Genomic DNA, 20,166 nt, shown 5'->3' on the forward strand with positions numbered 1-20,166 from the left:
CCCTAACCCTAACCCTAACCCTAACCCTAACCCTAACCCTAACCCTAACCCTAACCCTAACCCTAACCCTAACCCTAACCCTAACCCTAACCCTAGAAGTCTCCGGAAACCTAATAGATTTTTTAAGAGGTTGCTTAACTTAATATAAAAGGAAGGAATATTACTATTATAGATCTAAGAAATACTTTATCTATAACTGCTTTTAGCCTAATAAACGCTTTATCCGCTCCTGCTCTATTTATAAAAACGTGTTCTTCCAGAGCCCTTTACCGCCTTCTACTAAATATAGAACCCGAATACTACTAAAACCTGCTTTTTCCCTATTTTCTACTTTAATAAAAGAATTAAGCCTAATATAAGTCGTAGCTAGGCTTATATACCGCGCACTATATAAGTATCCGCTGCTACTATCTAAGAAATAACTATTAAAAAGGAACAGGTTATAAAAGCTAACCTATTAATTATACCTATACGTTTAGAATACTAAGGCTAAAGTATTTTAGCGTATAGTATAATTAATAGTAGCTATAAAGGGAAAGCGCTAGTTAATAAAAACTAGGTAAAGTATTACTATATCCTAATAATTCCGCTTAAGTACCCTTTTTACCTGGAACTAGCTAATAAAGGCAATTATAAAGCGGGTAAAGTAACCTATACTATTTAGGTTTAATTACGGATAAATAAATATTTAGAGACCGTTCGAATAGAAGTAACTAAACTAAGTTATTACCCGATTATTCTAGGAATTCTGTAGCTACGCCTGTATAATTCTATACCGGACTAGTCCCGTAATACGCTATAGTTTATAAGCTAGTACTATTATAAACACTATAATATACTGCAAAAAGTAACGCGTATATAAGAAATTACTAATATTCTAAAAAAAAACCGCCTAGAGTACCTGCCGCCTGCACTAAAAAACCTAGAAGGGAAGAATATAGCACCCGTTTTCTTACGCGTATATAGCGCCTACCTATAAAGAGAATATAAACTCTTCTCTATATTACTAGATAATATTAACTATATTTTATTTAAAAAGAAGGGCTTTAACCTAAACTGCTTACCTAAAAAACTATAAAAGTTTACTAATATTTTTTTACCTAAAAACGCCGACTGCTTACTACTATACCGCCTATATAACTATAAAATTAAGTTAGAAAAAGGAAAAACACCCTTTTTTAGACCTTTATACCTAATATTCTATAATAAGCTAATAGCTTTAAGAAAATAGGTAGCAGATAATCTAAAGAAAGGATTTATCCGCCCTAGCTCTTCGCCTGCCGTGTTACCTATATTATTTATAAAAAAGCCTAGAAAAGGCCTCTGCTTCTACGTTAACTACTAAGCGCTAAATACTATAATAGTTAAGGACCGCTACTTGCTACTATTAATAAAGGAAACCTTAAGTAACCTAAAAAGGATAAAGTACTTTATAAAGATTAATATTATATCTACCTTTAATAACCTACGTATAAAAAAGGGTTAAGAATAGCTTACCGCGTTCTAAACCCGACTAGAACTGTTTAAAACCTTAGTAATACCGTTTAGGCTTACTAGAGCCCCTGTAATATTCTAATAATTTATAAATAATACTCTATAAAAGTATCTTAACGTTTTCTATACTACCTACCTAAATAATATTCTAATTTACAGCCGGAACTAAACTAAACACCTAAAGTATATCCGCACTATACTAAAACTGCTATAAAAAGCAGAACTCTATATAAAAATTAAGAAATATAAGTTCTTTACTAAAGAAACAACGTTCCTAAGTATTATTATAGGAGCCAACGGCCTGTAAATAGACCTAGAGAAGATTAAAGCCGTAATAAACTAGGAGATACCAACTCGCCTAACCGATATATAAGCTTTTATAGGATTTAGAAACTTTTACTACCTATTTATTAGAAACTTTATAAAAATTATTACTCCGCTAGTATACCTAATAAAGAAGGGCGTTGCCTTTATATAGAATACTGCCTGTTAGAAAGCTTTTACCGAATTAAAAGAAGCTTTTACCTCTATACCTATTCTAGCACTATTTAACTAAAACAAGCCTATTATTATAGAAATAGATATATCTAATTATATCTTAGCTAGCGTTTTATTATAGTATAGAGATAATAGAATCCTGCGCCCTATTATATTCTTTTTAAAAAAGTACTTAGTTATAGAATACAACTATAAGATATATAATAAGGAACTGCTTACTATTATCTAATACTTTAAAGAATAGAGACTAGAGCTTAAAGGCGCCGCCTTACCTATTAAAGTTATTACCGACTACTATAATCTAGAGTACTTTATAATAATAAAACTACTAAACTACCGCCAGGCCTGCTAGTCTAAATTCCTGTCCTGTTTTAACTTTAAGATTATATATTAACCTAGAAAACTTAGGGTAAAGCCTAATTCTCTAACTAAAAGGTTAGAGAACCTGCCTAAGAAAGGGGATAAATATTTCTGCTACTAGAGCTAGATAATTCTAAAAAAATTAAACTTTAAAAATAAAATAGAAAAAAAAACTATAAGAAAAGTAACCTTTAAGAATAAAGCTAAAATAATAGCTCTAGCACCTGTAAGAACCTAGTAAAAAAGCTTATTACTAACTTCTCTAGACAACGCCCTATAAAATAAATAAAAAACTAAGGAAGATATAAAACTACCCTCTATAATTACCGCCCTGCTAAAAATAGTATATAAAAAAGACCCTGTCCTGCTATTAGTTCTAAAAGCCTTAGAAGAAAAACACCGCCGTTATATAAAGCTTATATTAGCTAAATACTAAAAAAAAGGTGGATACCTATACTATTAGAACTGCTTATATATACCCGACTATAATAAACTAAAGGTAGAACTTCTGCGTATATACTATAGGAATACTATTACTAGCTACTCTAGAAAATCTAAAATATATAGCCTAATAGCCCGCAGTTACTACTAGCCCGGAATACTACCTTATATAGACTATTAGGTTAGGAACTGCTAAATATATAAAAAAACTACTCTATTATAAAAAGCCTACTCGGGTATTCTAAAGCTGCTGCCTATTCCTAAAAAAGCCTAGCGTAATATATTAATAGATTTTATTACGCACCTGCTGTATAGCGGAAAGTATAATATAATCCTTATTATAGTAGACCGCCTAACTAAAATAAAATACTTTTTTACTTATAAAGGAACCTGCAACGCAGAAGATATTATAAGACTTTTTCTAAAAAATATCTAGAAACTATACAGCCTGCCTGCCTCTATTATATCTAACTAAGGGCCCTAGTTTATAGCTAAATTCTAGAAATACCTAACTAGCCGCCTAAGAATTAACTGCCTACTATTAACTATATACTACTCTAAAACTAATAGCTAAACTAAGAAAGCTAATACTGTTCTAGAATAGTACTTATAGGTATATATATCCTATTTATAGGATAACTAGGCTAAATAGCTGCCTTTAGCTAAACTGTTAATTAATACTATAAATTCTAAGAGCACCTATATCTCCCCTTTTTTTATAAACTATAGCTTCCACCTATATTTAGGTTTTAAGCTAGTTAAACTATTAACCTGCCCGCCTGCTAAAAACGCTAAGCGCTTTACTAAGCGTATAGAAGAGATTCTAAAATATCTAAAGTCTAAACTTACTGCCTTCTATACCTAATATAAGAATAATATAAACTATAACTATTGCCCTGCTTATAACTATTAAGTTAATAACTTAGTATAGTTAAATACTAAAAATATTAAAACCCTCCGCCTTTAGAAAAAGCTAGATTAGAAAAATTTTAGACTATTCCGCGTAAAGAAGGTTATTAGCCCTTATATATACCGCCTAACCTTACTAAAAAGCATATATAACTATAATATCTTCTATATTAGTTTACTAAAACCTGCTGTAAATAATCCGCTGCCCGGCTAGTATTAAAAACCACCGCTGCTAGTTAAAGTCAAAGGCTTAAAAAAGTAAAAAGTTAAGAAAGTTATTAACTCTTAATAGGAGCGTTGCAGTTATAGCCGCCCCTGCCTAAAGTATATAGTAAAGTAGACCGGATATAACAAAGTTATAAAAGAGCCCGCTAACTATCTAGAATATACTAAGGAAGCTATCCGGTTATTCTATTACTATTACCCTAAAAAGCCTAGTCTTTAGGCCTTAATAAAGTTCGGCCGTAAAAAAGGGAGTACTATTATAGCTTAAACAGTAAAGCTTACTATATAGCGTAACACGTGATATTAGAACCCGGCGAGAGGCCTTATTATAAGGGCCTATGCGAGCCTTAGCAGGAGTATACTTGCTAACCGCCGCCCTGCCTTTTTATAGCTCCTTAAGCTATATTTTATTATTTAACCCGCCTACCTGCTGTGTATTATAGAATACGTAGTAAATTTAGTTATTACTTTTACCTACCTGCCTAAGCTAGCTAGGGTAATCCGGCCGCCCGAGACCGTAATATAATATAGAAATTGCTTTTTTATTTTAGAAATAGCAGGCTAAGCTACTTTATAGTATATAGTAGGTTAGGCTGCTTTATAGGCTCTACTACTAGGGTTTACCTGCCTTTTCCTATATAAATTATTATTATCCGGAGTATATATCCTAAATAAGTTTAATAGTAGAAAAAGCCTTTTATATACTACTATAGCCTCTATAAAGCGGTTTATAGCTGCTTATTAACTTTAGAACTATTATTCCGCTTATTACTAGCTATACTAGGCTTAGGTAATTATATTATCCTGCGCAGCTAGCTACTTATAAAGTTGCTCTATTATATTAGCTATAACCTAGTAAAATAAAAGTAATTCTAATTTTAATTAGCTTTATAAAGGTTATATTATCTTAATTATCCGGGTTATTAGTATTACTAGGGCGTAAGAGGTTATATAGGTTATATAAGGCGTAAGCTACTTATACTAGGGTTTTTTTTAAATAGATTTTAATATAAGGGTTTATCTAATTACTAATAAAAATAAGCTATAAGGCTTATAGCTACTTAACAGCAAAAATCTATTAAGGAAAAAAAAGGGCTTTCTAGCTAAGTAAAAAGAAAAGTTTCTTTTACTAAGCCTTATTTACTAAGGCCTTAGTTTATAAAAGTATAGCTTAAGTTTATATAAACCGGGGTTTATCCCCTAATATTATAATAGTGCTATAAGCAGGAGTTTAAAAACTTAGGAAGAAGCTTTAATTAGATGCTAAATACGTTACTATATAGGAAATTAAGACGTTGTATAAGAAATAGGAAATCGAAAGCACCGGCGAAAAAAATATACCGGCGGAATATATATATACTATATAATTTAGTCTATAACCTAGACTATAACCTAGACTAGGTTATATAATCTAGACTAGGAGCTAGACTAAATATATAATCGGTAAATTATAGTAGGTAAAGTATTACAGGTAGTTACTATAACACCTAATAATCCTTTTTAAATAGGTATAAAAGTTTATTTTCCTAAAGCTTTACTAATATATAGTTATACTATATATAGTACTTTTTATAAATACCTTTAGAAAACTTATTAATATTAGAAAGTTTAGGTTTTAGTTGCTTTTTATAGTAGTAGTTATTAGCAGTATAAAAGCTGCTAGTATATATAGTATTAGTATTAGCTATATTAGCTATAGCCTATACTAAAGCTTAGCCTTTTTATATAGCAGTTTTTATATAAGTATAAAACTTAGCTTAAGTAACCTATATAGCTTACTCTATATTAGCTTAAGTAGACTTCTAGGCTATATTTATAGCAGCTTCTAACTAAACTGCAAATTTTTATTATAATTAGTTATATAGTTAATTATAGGTACTAGTACCTATACACCCCCTTTTTAGTAGTTATATACCCCTTTTAGCACTATAAGCCCGATAAGCAGCCTATATAAGGCGGTGCTATAAACCTACTTCTATATTATAGTAAGTAAAGCAGATACTTAAGGTATAATAGAGCTAGTAATAGCGTTATAGCCGTTTAAAGGCCCTCTACCGGATAATAATAATAATAAACTGTATTACTAGAATAGAGGAACAACTATTAAAGTAGGTATAAAAACTATCTAATATATATCTACTTATATAGAAAGTAAGCCGAATATAGAGCTAATACCTAGGCGTATAATAGAACACCTCTAGAGTAGTAATATAGAGTTTTTACCTTCCCCTTTATTAAAGCTCTTATTAACTAATAGTATTTATAGTACCTATAGTATTACTAAAGTTATTAGTAGTTAATTAAAGAACCTTAAATAGTATAGTATTTATAGCCTTTACTTAGGAAATAGTATTTTTATAGTAGTTAAGTAGAGGACCTTAAATAGTATAGTATTTATAGCTATTAATAATACCTATAGGCGCCTATTAGTATATAAAAAAGCCTAAAGCTTCTAAAGGGAAATAGTTATAGCTAGTATAGTAGGGGTAATAGAGCTGTCTGCCGGATAAGTAGAGAAAGGAAAAATAATAAACCGGATAATTTCCAAGTAAATATAATCCTAATAACGCGCTATAAGGCAACAACGCCTAACTAGCCCGGCTATAATATATAAGGTAGATATAAGTACTAGAATAGCAGCTAGATATACTTAAAAATAGGTATAGCAGGTAGATAGAAGAAGGAAAATAGATGCTCTATTTTAGTTAGTAGAAAGGAAATATTAAAGTATACTGCCTAGCTAAGGGTATATAGATAACAACTTCTATAAAATATAGTCGGCCTTATAAAAGGAAAACTTTATAAGGTATTATAAAGCAGTATTAGCTATAAGATAAGGTGTATAATAGTAGTAATAGTAAATACTATTTATATAGCCTAAAAAAACAGATATATATATTAGTTTATAAATAGGTAAAAAAAAAAGGATAATATAGGCTTAAGAAGTAAACTAGTATAGGGGTATAAAAGGAGGGCTTTATCTACCCGAGTTTTTAAGGCCGGGTTAAAAGGTAAGCTTAGGTAAAAGTTTTCTAGCTAAGCTAAAAAGCGTGTAAAAGAGGTCGCGCCCTTTTATTATAGTATAGATAGTATATAATATAATTTATACCTACTCTACAGGTATATACTATAGTTTTTAAAGTATATAGTAATATACTATAAATAATACTGCAATAGTAGAGGTAATATATTTTTTAAGGCTAGAATAAAAATATATATATAGCTATATAAAAACTATAAAGGAAATAAGGCCGTTTTATAATAGTTCCTGCACTAGATAAACCTTCTACTCTACCTTTCTATAGCTAAAAAAATAGCAACGGAAAAGCTAGCTATATAGCTAGCTAACTTATATAGCTACGCCCTAAAAATAGAACTATATATACACACGCATATTATATAACTATAGGCACGCCCGTAATAAAGTAACCTCTTTAATTTCCTATTATCCTTTAATTTAATACCTTAGCTTTTAAGAAAAAAGGGCACGCGTATATAGTAAAAGCACGCGCACTTTAATATAAACCCCGGACTTTACTAACCTTCTAAATACTATATAACCCTAAAACCTAGGGCCTATAGACACCGGATTAATCCTAGAAAATATATTAAAATAGCTTACTCTATAGTAATACTTATAAAGCTGCTACGCGTTTCCTATAGCCGCGTAGAAATAAAAAAAACGTAAAGCGTTATATACTATAGAAAATAAGGTTTTTACCTAACTACTATAGAGCGAACGGTTTCCCCTTATAAATAAAACCTAGATAGCACTACTATATAAACCCTAATAGGAGCTAAATCGGCCTAATAGAACCTAATAATAATAATAATAATACCCCTTTTTTAGTAAATATATACTTTTTAAATACCTGTTATTTTACCGCCCTTTAATTAGCTTAGAGGCCCGGCTAGGGCCTCTAATTTACTTACTTAATTTACTTACTAATTCTAAATACTTTTTCTAAATATAGCCTTAATTATAATTAATTATATTTTTTTCCTTTTCTTCTATAATACCTTTACTATAGCCCTTTAGCTACTATAGCTAATATACTATACTATAGTAGAAAAAGCGTATATTACTTTATAAGCGTATATATTAGTATAGAGCTATAGCTTAGTAAAATACTATAGTAAACTAAATAGAGTAGATATATAAGTATATCTTCTAGATATATACTAATAGCTTTACTGCTAGCACTACCTATTTCTATAGTTTTTTATTTAGCTTCTATTACTTAGAATACCTATTAGTTAATAGCTATACTAGTTAATTTTTCTTATATTAATCTTATTATAGTAACTACCCGTAATACTTTACCTACTATAATTCGCCTATTATATAGCTTTATTACCTAACCTTATATAGAGCTTATAAGCTCGCGCTATACGTATATCCCACCGGTATATTTTCTTCGCCGGCGCTTCTAATTTCCTATTTTTTATATAATATCTTAATTTTCTATATAGTATTATACCTAGCACTTTATTAACGCTCCTTCTTAAGCCCTTAAACTCCTGCTTATAGCGCTAGTATAATAAATCTAACTTTTTTTAGGCCTATAGCTATATCTATAGTAATACCTATAGTAGCACCTATAGTAGTATATATAGCAGCGTATATAGTAGTATATATAGTAGTATATATAGTAGTATATACAGCAGTATATATAGTAGTATATACGGTAGTATATATAGTAATACCTATAGCTATACCTATAGCTAAAAAGCGCGGCTAGCTACCTAGTATAAAAAATAAGGTACTATAGAAAAAGGTATAAGCTTAAAAGTAAAATAGTACTTAGCCTACGCCTTAGCCTATACTTTAGCCCTAGCCTTAGCCTTATTTTTAGGTATAAAGGCTTAGCTAAAAAAAGCTTTTATATTAGCTTATAACGTATAATAAAGATATTAAGGCGGAAATTAACTAAAATATTAAGCAGGCAGAGGCAGTAATATAAAAGGGCTAGGCTTAATATAAAGAAGTTATAATAAGGTAAAGGTTTAATAGGTTTAGTATACTTATAAATATAGAAGTACTTCTAGAATAGAATTTCTATTCTATACTTAGACTTAAACTTATACTTATACTATATAAGCTTATATATAAGGCTATATAAATTAGTAAGGCTATATAAACTAGTAAAGCTATACGCCGATTTATATAGCTATATATAAGCTTATATATAAGGCTATATAAATTAGTAAAGCTATATAAATTAGAAAGGCTGCACGCTAATTTATATAGCCTTATATAATATATAGGTAAATAACTAGAGCTCCGGCGCAGTATTCTAAGCTAATTAGAAAGCGGTAAAATAATAGGGGTTTAAAGGGTATATATTTACTAGAAAAAAAGGTGTATAACTACTAAAAAAAGGGTATATAGGTACTAGCGCTCTTAATTATATATAGAACTATAGATCTATATATTATTATTAGTACTTACTTTATTAATATAAGCCTGTATTTACTGCACCTGCTACTATAAAACTTAATTTATATTAGTTATAGCTATAAATATATTCCTAAGCTTTTTATATAATAGTTAGTTAGGCTAAGCCTATTAATATATAGCGGGGTTTTTATTCTACAGGAATTTAGATTAGGTAGAAAAGTTGCTTTAAAAGGTGTTAATTATTAGGTTTATATACTTTTAATTCTTTTTAGAATTATATAACAGGCGTAGTTTAAAGAATAAAAAAAGGACTATTATTTTTATATAAAGGGTATAAAAGGCAACTAATATATACGCGTTGTATCCTATATACAGAAGAATAATAGTAAGGAAAAAGGAAAGCAGGGCAGGCCCGAGGAGAAAAGGGGGCTGCTCAGCCTCGTCCTCGTACAACGCTAAGTCGGTTCCGTCCTCAGCCTCTTAGCCACCGTTGAGGCTCTGCAAGCACCGTGCTACGGAGGCCGAGCCGTAGGAGCACCCACTAGGGCGCAGCCCATTACATATGGCCCGTTGACAGCAATAGGCAAAATTTCATCGACAACGATAGGCTACGTCCCACCGACAACGGCAGGCAGGTTTCCAACGATTCGAACTTAGCACCGGGGTTATAAAATGCCTCCGCCTCAGCCCACTCTAGGTTATCTGCCTGTGCATAGTCCTAGACAATCGTAGATCCTATAAGCCTGCAATCTCCGCCTCTCGCGTCGATGCTCTTGAGGAGCATCTCACGGTTCCCAGTTAGTCTGCGAATCGTGTTGGCCTTCCGCGCCAGCTCTCGACCGGACTCCATGCCTTGCTCATACCATCGCTTAAGGGACTTGAGCCTTGCCTCTGCCTGCTTTCTGGCTCGGTCCCGCTGGTTCCGCAGACGGGCCATGATCTGCAACCACTGGGCACCCTCGGCCTGGGTATCGAATGTCTCGTCTTCGGTGACTGCACGCAGCTTGCCTAAGATGTGTCAGCAAACGGAAGCAAGTCAAGCGTTGGGAAGGGAGAAGAGATACCATTGACTCGCTCGAGTTCCGACTTGAGGGCCTGGATTTCGAGATCCTTCTCCGCCGTTAGGCGCTCAATCTGCTCTTCAAATTTCGACTTCAGGGCCTGGATCTCGAGGTCCTTCTCTGCTGTTATGCGCTCAACCCGCGCATCAGAGATCAAATCAGCAAGCTCCTTCGTACTTGCCTTCAATTGATCTACAACTGGCTTCGAAGTAGCTACTTGCTGCATCACCGCCTCGAGATCTTTTGTCAGACGCTTGGCCTCCTGCTCCAGCTGCGAAAGTCCCTCATTCGCGCTATATCTGAACTAGCCTATGGCAATGACGTCGGGATCATCGTTGTAGGCATCGAACATGTTTCGGGCAGACCTCACCTCTGCGTTAACGGCGCGGCTCTTCCCCTTGGCGATGTCTCGGTCCGACATGACGGCGGATGTGTGGTGTTGAGTAAAGAAATTTCGCGAGAGTGGTAAAGTAGCTCCGAAGGCGGGACTGGCGTCACGAGATGGCCGCGACGCGACGCGTCTGCGCTTGTTCCATCCTGGTCTCGCTAAGCGTATTCTATCCGCCTTTGGAAATTCTTGACCACAGGCAGCGACTCCGGCTCACACACCACACAACCATGGCGACAACTGGCGCGACCGCCAATGCGGCCCCTGAGGGATCTAATGACGTCCCGGAGAAATGGAAGTACATCAAATGGACAATGGAGAAGGGGAAGTGGATTCCGACCAGCTTCGGGGCAATCTGCTACCGGTGTTGGCAAAAGAAGAAGAGGCACGGTCCATGGGAGGACTGTAAGGAGGAGTGCGGCTGGTGCGGCACCACAGGGCACGTGGGTCAGCTTTGTCCAGAATCAACGAAGTCAAAGAACTGGTGGAAACTGAAGACAGCGCCAAAGAACGAGTATTGGCCGGTAAGTTCCAAATTGCACGCATAACATTCAAATCTCTAATTCATTCATAGGCCCAGACGGTGCCGCAAGTGCATCAAGGGACTTTCGGAGCACCCAATGGGTTTGAACAGCCAAATTTGTTCGGCTTCGCGCCACAGCAGACGTGGCCTACCTGGGGGCAGCAAGGATCCTTCCCGCCAGCACCCTTCCCGCCAGCAGGGCAGCCTGCACAGCACGCCCAGCCATCGCAAGCTTCGCAATGGCAACACCAGGCGCTACCGGTGGATACGGGGGAGCTAGACAGGTTGAGAGAGGCTGCGCAGGCGTCGATGCGCGAGAGGCAGAGGGGGGAGGATTTGCTTGCAGAGTTGCGACATGAGCACCGGACAGCACTGATTCGGGAACGGAATAAGGGTCGAATTGAAGGCTGGGACGCAGGCTGGGACGAAGGCTGGGACGAAGGCTGGGACGAAGGCTTCCAGGTCGGTCGACGGGAAGAGGAGAAGAAGTAAGAGGAAAGAACGTGGAAAAAAGAAGAAGAGTAGGATGGTTAGAGAATAGCGGGAGAGGAGACCATGGAGGCTCTTGCCTATCGTCGCCGATGGGGCCTCGCCTTCCGTTGCCGGTGGGGTCTTGCCTGCTGTTGCTAGTGGGTTTGCCTGTTGCAAAATGGGAGTGCCCGTGCTTTACCTACATCTAATTTGAAGCTGTCGACCCTTATGCGAGTTGCATGCGTGAGATTCTTATGTGTTATTTGCAATTTACGGACTGCCTTGAAGGTCGTCGCACGCGCAATTGCAAGAGTCTCTTTTTAGTAATGCTCGGGCTTATGCATCGTACGAGAAGAGCGAACCCACACTGAATATGCATGCGTATTGCTTTCCACTCATTGCGGAGAGGATTGTAGCGCTTCCGATGTACGAATCTCAGAGGCAGCCCCTCCACCTTTCGCTCTGGTCTCACAGCTTAGGTTATAATGGCGTGTCATGCGACTTCTTTCATGCCAAGTATGCTTCAGATGTGCCGCCATCATAAGAGCGAGCTAGCGCGCCCTCATTAAGTAGCTCGAGACATCCAAAGTTCTATGTAGATCCAACCTCGTCAGCTCCTTCTTCACATGTGGTTAAGATCAGAAGCGTTTCCCTTTTTTTCAATGCTTCCTTTTAATGCTTGTCGACAGTCAACCGCAAAAGCCAAATCTCTAAGAGATTCTTTTCCCTACGAAACCGACGAAGCAAGTGTTAAAGCCCCAGACCATTGTAAAGAAGGGACCATAGGTATTCATAGAGCAAACTTAGTAACAATCCGTCCGCCTAACTGAACTGATGAAATAAACTACGCCGGTTCTGCATGCCTTCCAGATTCAATCTCGAAATCTCGATTGAGTTCGGGGTATGTCAACAGCTACACAGTCTTGGTGTGCCGAACGCTGTTGGTCTATCTCATCGTTATCACGCTTCGCAATCTGTTTTCTAGCTCAGGCCTAGCCTTACCCTTCCACCCTTCACTCGCAGGAAAGCGTCCGCGTTTGCTAGCATTACACCCGACTAATAATGCGACCCAGCTTTAGAAGGGCAGCAGATAAACGTCTGCGTTCTAAAGTAACCCATACAGGTTAAGGTGGATTTGACTCGGTATAAAGGTGTCAAATCACTGCCTCGAACGCTTCTATTATTATATATAGAGAAGATATACGCTTTTAATGCTCTGTGCAATTCTAAGAATGTAAACTTCGGGCAATCTCGAAGACAACTTTGCACCCGAACTAGAACCAGGGACGTGGCACAGCGGCTGTAAGTGGTAACCGCGGTGATGTTGTACAAAATGTGTGTAGGGAACGATATATTGAAAGGAGTCATAGCAAAAGCGCGCTTGGCCTTGTCGTTGTGTGAAGATCATCAAATCATTCTATATAACGGACAGACTCCTCCCCAGAAATGGATGGTTCAGTCAGCTGCTCTGTAGAGAGTGAGCCGTTAGCGAATTTGACAATGTGCTAGCCGCTTCATTTTCCCAATATTGCCTTGGTTTGCACATCTGATGGTTCATGGTATCGCACTTCATATTACGGCTTTTAGATACATCGCTTTCTTGTTGCGGTGTGATTCGGGAAACTTTTATAAACAACAAGATTGAGACGGCAACTGTCTCTGAGTTGCTGCATTTGAAACCTAAATCCTCTCCCATTCATAGACGAGGTAAAGCTGCAATTCCAAAATCGCAAAACTCAACCTCACCGGCTGGACAAAGGCAATATTCCTGTTTTGCTAGCTGAGATTTACAAACTTACTGCGAGTGCTGCAATGGAAACCTCCAGACAACTACATGGCGATAATGAAAAGAGCCACATATTAATAGTAGCAACTTCTACGTTCACTAGTCAAGATCGGGCACCTGTACTTTTAGAAGAATTTACTAGACTACGGGAATCCCAGACACCAGTCTAGGCGGAGATCCCAGACACCAGCTAAGGCGGTGATCCCAGTCACAAGTCAAGGCAAATATACTAGGCACAAGCCGGGGCGATTTCAAAGCCTATGTCTCAAGCTTCTCGACCGAGCCTACACATCTTCCGCCTTAACCTTGGATGCTGTGTCCTTGGGCGCAGTCGACTTATTCGTCTCCAAAGAGGCCTTGCCAAGCTGGCTTGGAATATATTGTCGCTTATCCTCCTTCTGTAAACGCTTCGGCGTGGGCGGAGATGTGGGTGGGAGCTCTGAACTATTCAATGTCAGAGTTAGCTAGGTGATGCAATAGAAGATCATTACTCACCCATCCCGCGGCCTTCTGATATGCCGGACAAGGCGTCCTCCCTCGTCATTTTCATCCATGTCATCCGTCGCCGCTTTGGTCACGTTTTCCACCGCTCCCGATCGAGATAACCCCGTCGGGGTATTGCTCCCTCGTGAAGTTTGATCCGTCACTGTACTGTTCCTGTGAGACCTCTCGCCAGTACTCTCCCCGTCCTGAGCTGCCAAACTGGACGGCAGGCCCGAGTCTGCGGACGCAGATGTCATTAGAACTCCGCGTCTAAGACTTGCCTGCTGCCCCAATTCCGCCAACCGAAGCATTGCTTCTATGGCCAGTACCGTAGAATCCCCACGAGGCGCCGGCTGGCTCACCCTTCTCAGCCACTGGAGCGCTTTGTCCTCCTCTTCGTCCATGGCCATTGTCGATGTGTGGTGAAGAAGCAAAGCAGTAGGACGCCAGCCAGCTTCAAGTGAGACGAGTTGAGTCTTAGCGTGGCGCTAAGCGAGTGATATCTCCCTTCACTTCCCCACGAGGGTACGAATTCACCGCTGTTTTCTTCGCCAATAACAGCACACATGACGTCACAATCGCGGTTCACCGCGATCTGAACTCTCGCCGTTGCGTGGACCTAGTACAGCCAATGAGTTCACAACTGTAGCCATGGAAGCGACTGGTGAACTAGCAGCCTTAGAAATAGGAGAAAGAGCCCATGCGAAAATCCTTGAATTTCCGTCTCTGATCTGATCTTAGTCTTGTTTCTCAACCTGTCTTAATTGCTGGCGGAATCACGAGGAGTTCGTCAGATAGATTGAAGTGAGCATGAGTTTGTGTTGTAGTGAATGAGTGAGCTTATATACGTAGTTGAAAGGAAAGTAACGTGACTTTATAAGACTATGTAGGACGAAAGGTGATACCGCGGCTACGTACTTATACGTACTGAAGCTGTTTAGATCTACGCTTACTGTTAGTGTAGAGGCGGAGGTGTATGCTGAGCCAATAGATTATATAGATCTACATGAGGATCTACAGGTCAAAGCTCAAGAGGAATTCCAGCGGTTACGTCTCACGTCTTTTGGCTTGAGATCTTGCTGAGCGGGCTGATCAATTCGAAGTTTGAGCATCAACGTGGCATCAACATTCTCCTTTTCAGCCTTAGCTCTGTTTGTAGGTTTAGTAGGATTGAAAAGCTTTAGACGAGCCTCTTGCTTAGGCAGTTTCGGAGTTACGATCTAGATCTCAAATACGTACCCCAATTTAAGAAAGTCGTCGATGATTCGCGTGGGGATCTACGCCACCCGATCTGCAAGCTGAGTTCCTATGTCCTGAGCGTCTGATTGAGACCAGGGACCGCCTCTCCAACATTTGATTCTTCTCGACTGCGAACGATGTCGAGACTGGCCGTATCTTCCGTCCCCGTCACTCTTTTCGGCTTGTAGCTATATTTTAGTGCGTGTCGCTCTCTCAGACTTGTAGCCATGAATGCAGGCCAAACACCAGAAAAATTCAGTAGTGAGAAGACTCTCGCGTAGCTGCGCTGTGGAATGAAGATCGCGGGCTGATGCCCAATCAGGACCGAACAGCGCAGAGATGGATAAATCCGTTGACGGCAAAGGCTACACCTTCGAGGTGCTCACTCACTCAAGGGATTGCAATCCTGAATGCCTATGAAGGCATTGTGGAAATCAACGGGCCAATGTAAGAGTAGCCCGGTCTCCAAGATAGCTCCGAGAGTTTCAGCCCTAAACCTTCGCTCCTTATTCTTGGGACTAGTAGAAAGCCTGCGCTTGTCACGCGACGCGTTGATTGTACACGGAGTGCATGCAGAAAGTTGATTGTATTGTGTAGGGTCTATCTACGAGGAAGGGTAGTAGGAGCTGTACGGGTGTCAGGGTGGTACCTAACAGCGGTGGCGTAGAACATGTCGCCAGGAGCATGAGTTACAAGGACCATCTAATGTGCAGTGATATTGCCCGGAAGACTTTCTATATCTTTTGATTGCCACTCCAAGCAACTCCTTGACACCAAAATCCCTGGGATTAGGACGCGAAAAGCTCGTCGCGTCGCCGAACATTGCTGGGTTCCTTTGCGCTGACCTTTATGAACGGAGTTGCCTCCGGGATATCAACGTGTAAAGCGTTGACAATTTTCCTTAGGCCATGTGGTATAACACCTGCAAGGTCCATCCCACTGCTGACAGCATCACAGTGAGTCCAACGACGTTGAAAGGGGTCGGGGCTTCGCAGGCGGGAGATTCCTCCATGTTGGCCCTCTTCTCAAACGCGATCCCTCGTGATATATCGTGAATGTTGCCGTAGTATGGCGAGCAAAGCAGGCGACTCGTGAGACAATTAGAATCAAGCTTTCAGAGATGGGCAGGTGGGTTTCGTGAAGCTCGCTCTTTCGTGGGCGTAGTTCTCATCCTGGATGGGAGATTTCCGGCACGGCAAATTTTTAGCGGGCACGGGGTTGGCGGCAGCTCGCATGTCCTTCGCACCTTCATCCCACCACACTGCTCCAAAATACGTTTCCCCCTTCCCCAGGCTATCCGCGGCATCTTACGAGTGCGCAGATGACGGGGCGAGAGATTGCGGGGCCGAGTCGGCACCGAGACAAGGGCAAGCGTCGAGCGGATGACGAGGATGGTTCGTGTTCCTAGGCATGCTCAATTTTGGCATCGCTGACTTTAGCATGCAGTGGAGATGCCCGGCCCGAGTGTCGCGGCTTTGACGGCGGACTTTGCCAACAGCGTTTGGTAAATGGACTTGGAGGAGATCCGGGCAAAGGCCCTGACGGAGTCACGTCGAGCTGGGGAGCTTGTGTCGTCGAGGGCCGACTTCGCACCTGCTCGGCGCACCGAGGACAACGAGGCGCTGGAGGATCGGCTCACCAGAGGCGAGATTACCGAGGAGGAGCTGGAGCGGCAGAGGCTGCCGGAGTCCCGTGTCGAGCGGGATGCTAGGGCTCTGGGCTGGACCCCAATGAGGCCTGACGGGCAGAGAATGGTGAGCGGCGTGGTGCCCTGGTGCATCCGAATGACGATGAACCACCGACGAGTGCCTCCCAGCCAGCCGCCGCACCAGCCAAGCCCGCGGTGGCTGCGCCGACTCGTCCTGCGGTAGTACTGGCGGGTGCATGGGCGCAGGGTGCGCCGAAGGCGGTGGTACCAGCTCCGGTGCCAACTAGAGCTCAATCGGGAGCTCCATTGAGAGCGCCGACTAGGCCCGCGGTGCAAGGTAGAGGATCGCGGCAGCCGGGTTGTCTAGACCCTGCGAAGGAATACCCAGGTCGGCCGTAGGGGAATGGCAGGGGTGCCATATCGTTCGACAAGCAGTGGAGGCGGGCTAGAAAGTACCTGTACAAGCCTCATGGGGAAGCAAACTAGGACGTTTGCTATGACGAATTTTTTCGGGAGGGCGGCTGCAAAGTACACTTACGTACTTTGAAGCATGCTCTCTCGGCGGAGCAGGTGAGTTCGATTGGGGATGCTGACTTCGCCGCTAGGTATAGGCGACGACATCGGCCGAATGTCCCGGGGGCACATCCTGCTGGAGGTCCAAGTCAGTCCAGGGAGGGGGTAGAGGTCGGGGGAGTGAGAGAGGCCGGGGCAGTGGCCGAGGAGCCTACAATCCTCCTCAGCGATGGGTAGGGCCTGCCAATGCCCGGAGGGAGGTGAGGCATCCGCAGAACCTCAATCCGCAGTGGCGGGCGGCCACCCAGAATACCGATCTGCTCCGGGGGAATGTGGAGAGGCGGGAGATCCCGAGGACGAGCGGAACCCGGCGTACCACGTACAGCGGTTCACGCAGAGAGCCAGTGGAAATGGGAGGGTAGAGGAGATCTACCACGACGACGATCGAGACTACTCTGGGGGAGTGAACCTCAACCAGTAAGGTCTTTTGCCGAAGCTTGCGCATTGGATCTGCCGTAGCTTGCTCTATGGATCTGCCGTAGCTTGCGCTATGGACCTGCCGAATCTTGCGCTTTGGACTCGGTGAAGGTAGCTTCGGAATGAACAAAGTGTTCGAGATCTCTGACCCATATAATGTGATGCTCTTGTGCCAGTCAGAAAAGGCCCCCATGCAGCATCTACGCATCTTGCACTTCTGAAGATGTTTAGAGAAAACGCCTGTTGTTATTGATAAGAATCGCCGATCTTTGTGGATAAGATAAGCCAGCTGTTGTTCGTACGTCGTTGTCTACCGCCATTAGTAGGATTGCAGATAGATCAAATGCATGTAACTCTCAAAGTCATTGACCTCATTCGCGATTCAGTGACATGCGCAAGAGTCTGACGTGCTGTAGCAAGTCTTCTCTTTGATTACTACAATACCTCGGTCTGTAACCCTACGGTGAACGATTAGAGGTTGTCCCATAGTTCGAGTGAAGGTGTGCCAAGCCGGAAAAGTAGTTTGGCCGAACCGACGTGAGCAGGAAACATTTGCTGCCCGTCGACGGCGATTCTGGCTAACACATACACACTCTCGCATCGCAACTATGGCGACATTGCGCGCGACCGAGGGGCCCGACGACGTACCGGAGAAATGGAAGTACCTCAAGTGGGTGATAGAGAACGGGAAGTGGGTGCCGGCCAGCTTCGGGGCGATCTGCTACCGATGTTGGCAGAAGAAGAAGAAGCACGGTCTATGGGAGGACTGTAAGGAGGAGTGCGGCTGGTGCGGCACCACAGGGCACGTGGGTAAGGTTTGCCCAGAGTCCGACGAAGTCTCAGAGCTGGTGGAGACTGAAGACAGCGCCAAAGAACGAGTATTGGCCGGTAAGTCTCCATCCCCACAATAGATGGCTGTAGATCTCTAACTCGCCGATAGGCCCAGAGGGTGCCTCTAGGGATGTGCCCTTTTGGAGCTGGGTTTGGACAGGCGAATTCCTTCGCCTTCGCGCCGCAGCAGGTGTGGCCTGTCTTCGGGCAACAAGGTCAAGGACCTTTCCGTCGGCGGGGCAACCGGCTTAGCCACTGATACCTTCGCAACGGCAGCGCCGGGCGCTATCGGTGGATAGGGCGGAGATGGAGAGGTTGAGGGAGAATGCACAGGCGTCGATGCGCTAGAGGCAGAGGGCGGAGGAGGAGCGGGAGGAGGAGCAGAGGATAGTAAAGAAGAAGGAAACGATTCCGGAGAAAGAGGAGAGAAAGTGGATAAAAGAAGAAGAGTAGATAAGAGAGGAGGGGAGCATGGTGGAAAGGGAGACCGTGGAGATTTCTGCCCATCGTTGTCAACTTTGCCTGTCTTTGTGGATAGGATTGGCCTATCGTTTATGGATAGGACTCGCCTTTCTTTTATGGATAGGATTAGCACGCGTTGTCGGCAGGACTCTGTACAGTTATGCTTCTAAAACGTTCATTACCTCATATTGATTCCCGTGATAAATTTCGTGCCCACGTAATGCTTGCCGTCAAACACCCGCCACCAAGACCAAATTGGATGATGAATTAGAAGCTCCACTCGCGGTACGGTCGTATCGCGTGACGCTTTGCAAGACGCTTGTCGGAGAGTTCTGAGTTTCTGGCAGCCACCTGTATAACTATCCGAAGAGCCGGGGCTCCATAAGTTCCCAAAAGGCTATTCGAGTCTTAGAATCCGAATGCGACTTCCAGGAGCCAGGTGGCTTCCGACACAAGTTACAGTCATTTTAACATGAAAGTCGGCCCAGAGTCGAAATGAGAATGGCTCATATACGATTGCGGAAGCTTCTCTAGATAGCACTTACGGCAGCTTCATCGGAAGACGAGATTTGGTAATTCAAGCCCAGTTCCTCACGACCGTGGAGAAAGTGCAGGAGAGTTTAGAGCAAATTGGTGAAATCGCAAGTTTTCGCAGTCCAGGCGACACGATCAAAGACGCAGGGAGAGTGAGATTGAATTGGAGGACCAAACGATAGAAGTTCTATCCTACACGGGGAGAGAAATCACGGCCACCTACCTGCGCACACTCCTGAGGCTCTGCACCAAGCGAGCGAAAGCGGCGAGATACGTTCCATTAACCCACCATCCGGCTCGCTCAACCTCCCGATTGTATGAAAGCTTGTCGAGCCAAGCGATATACAACAGCGAGGCATTCTGCCTGCGAGCACTAACACGCGGAGCAGATTCCTCATTTTCAGTGGTGAGGATCGATGGAT

General features: G+C 41.6%; 4 protein-coding genes across 4 annotated transcripts; 2 read left to right on the forward strand and 2 right to left on the reverse strand.

Moving 5' to 3' along the window:
* Nucleotides 1-9,641: 9,641 nt before the first annotated feature.
* Nucleotides 9,642-10,842, reverse strand: BDZ99DRAFT_467522 (uncharacterized protein). The gene is made up of 2 exons (XM_033721033.1): nucleotides 10,393-10,842; nucleotides 9,642-10,336 (listed from the first exon to the last, which is right to left on the reverse strand). Exons 1-2 carry the CDS (start codon nucleotides 10,613-10,615, stop codon nucleotides 10,047-10,049), a joined length of 513 nt encoding a protein of 170 aa, XP_033571093.1. The 5' UTR covers nucleotides 10,616-10,842; the 3' UTR covers nucleotides 9,642-10,046.
* A 165-nt stretch (nucleotides 10,843-11,007) lies between these two features.
* BDZ99DRAFT_502645 (uncharacterized protein) lies at nucleotides 11,008-11,987 on the forward strand (the record flags this gene model as incomplete). Its single annotated transcript, XM_033723906.1, has 2 exons — nucleotides 11,008-11,301; nucleotides 11,352-11,987. The coding sequence occupies 2 exons, from the start codon at nucleotides 11,008-11,010 to the stop codon at nucleotides 11,790-11,792; spliced, it is 735 nt and encodes a 244-aa protein (XP_033571094.1). The 3' UTR covers nucleotides 11,793-11,987.
* A 1,854-nt stretch (nucleotides 11,988-13,841) lies between these two features.
* On the reverse strand, nucleotides 13,842-14,450 carry BDZ99DRAFT_481312 (uncharacterized protein; the record flags this gene model as incomplete). Its single annotated transcript, XM_033722392.1, has 2 exons — nucleotides 13,842-14,001; nucleotides 14,053-14,450. 2 exons carry the CDS (start codon nucleotides 14,448-14,450, stop codon nucleotides 13,842-13,844), a joined length of 558 nt encoding a protein of 185 aa, XP_033571095.1.
* Nucleotides 14,451-16,787: 2,337 nt separating this feature from the next.
* On the forward strand, nucleotides 16,788-17,921 carry BDZ99DRAFT_481313 (uncharacterized protein; the record flags this gene model as incomplete). Its single annotated transcript, XM_033722393.1, has 5 exons — nucleotides 16,788-17,033; nucleotides 17,096-17,264; nucleotides 17,477-17,497; nucleotides 17,533-17,588; nucleotides 17,640-17,921. The coding sequence occupies 5 exons, from the start codon at nucleotides 16,788-16,790 to the stop codon at nucleotides 17,919-17,921; spliced, it is 774 nt and encodes a 257-aa protein (XP_033571096.1).
* Between the last annotated feature and the right edge of the window lie 2,245 nt (nucleotides 17,922-20,166).

This window comes from Mytilinidion resinicola, assembly GCF_010093595.1.
Source record: "Mytilinidion resinicola strain CBS 304.34 unplaced genomic scaffold BDZ99scaffold_23, whole genome shotgun sequence".
In the NCBI taxonomy this organism is placed as follows: domain Eukaryota; kingdom Fungi; phylum Ascomycota; class Dothideomycetes; order Mytilinidiales; family Mytilinidiaceae; genus Mytilinidion; species Mytilinidion resinicola.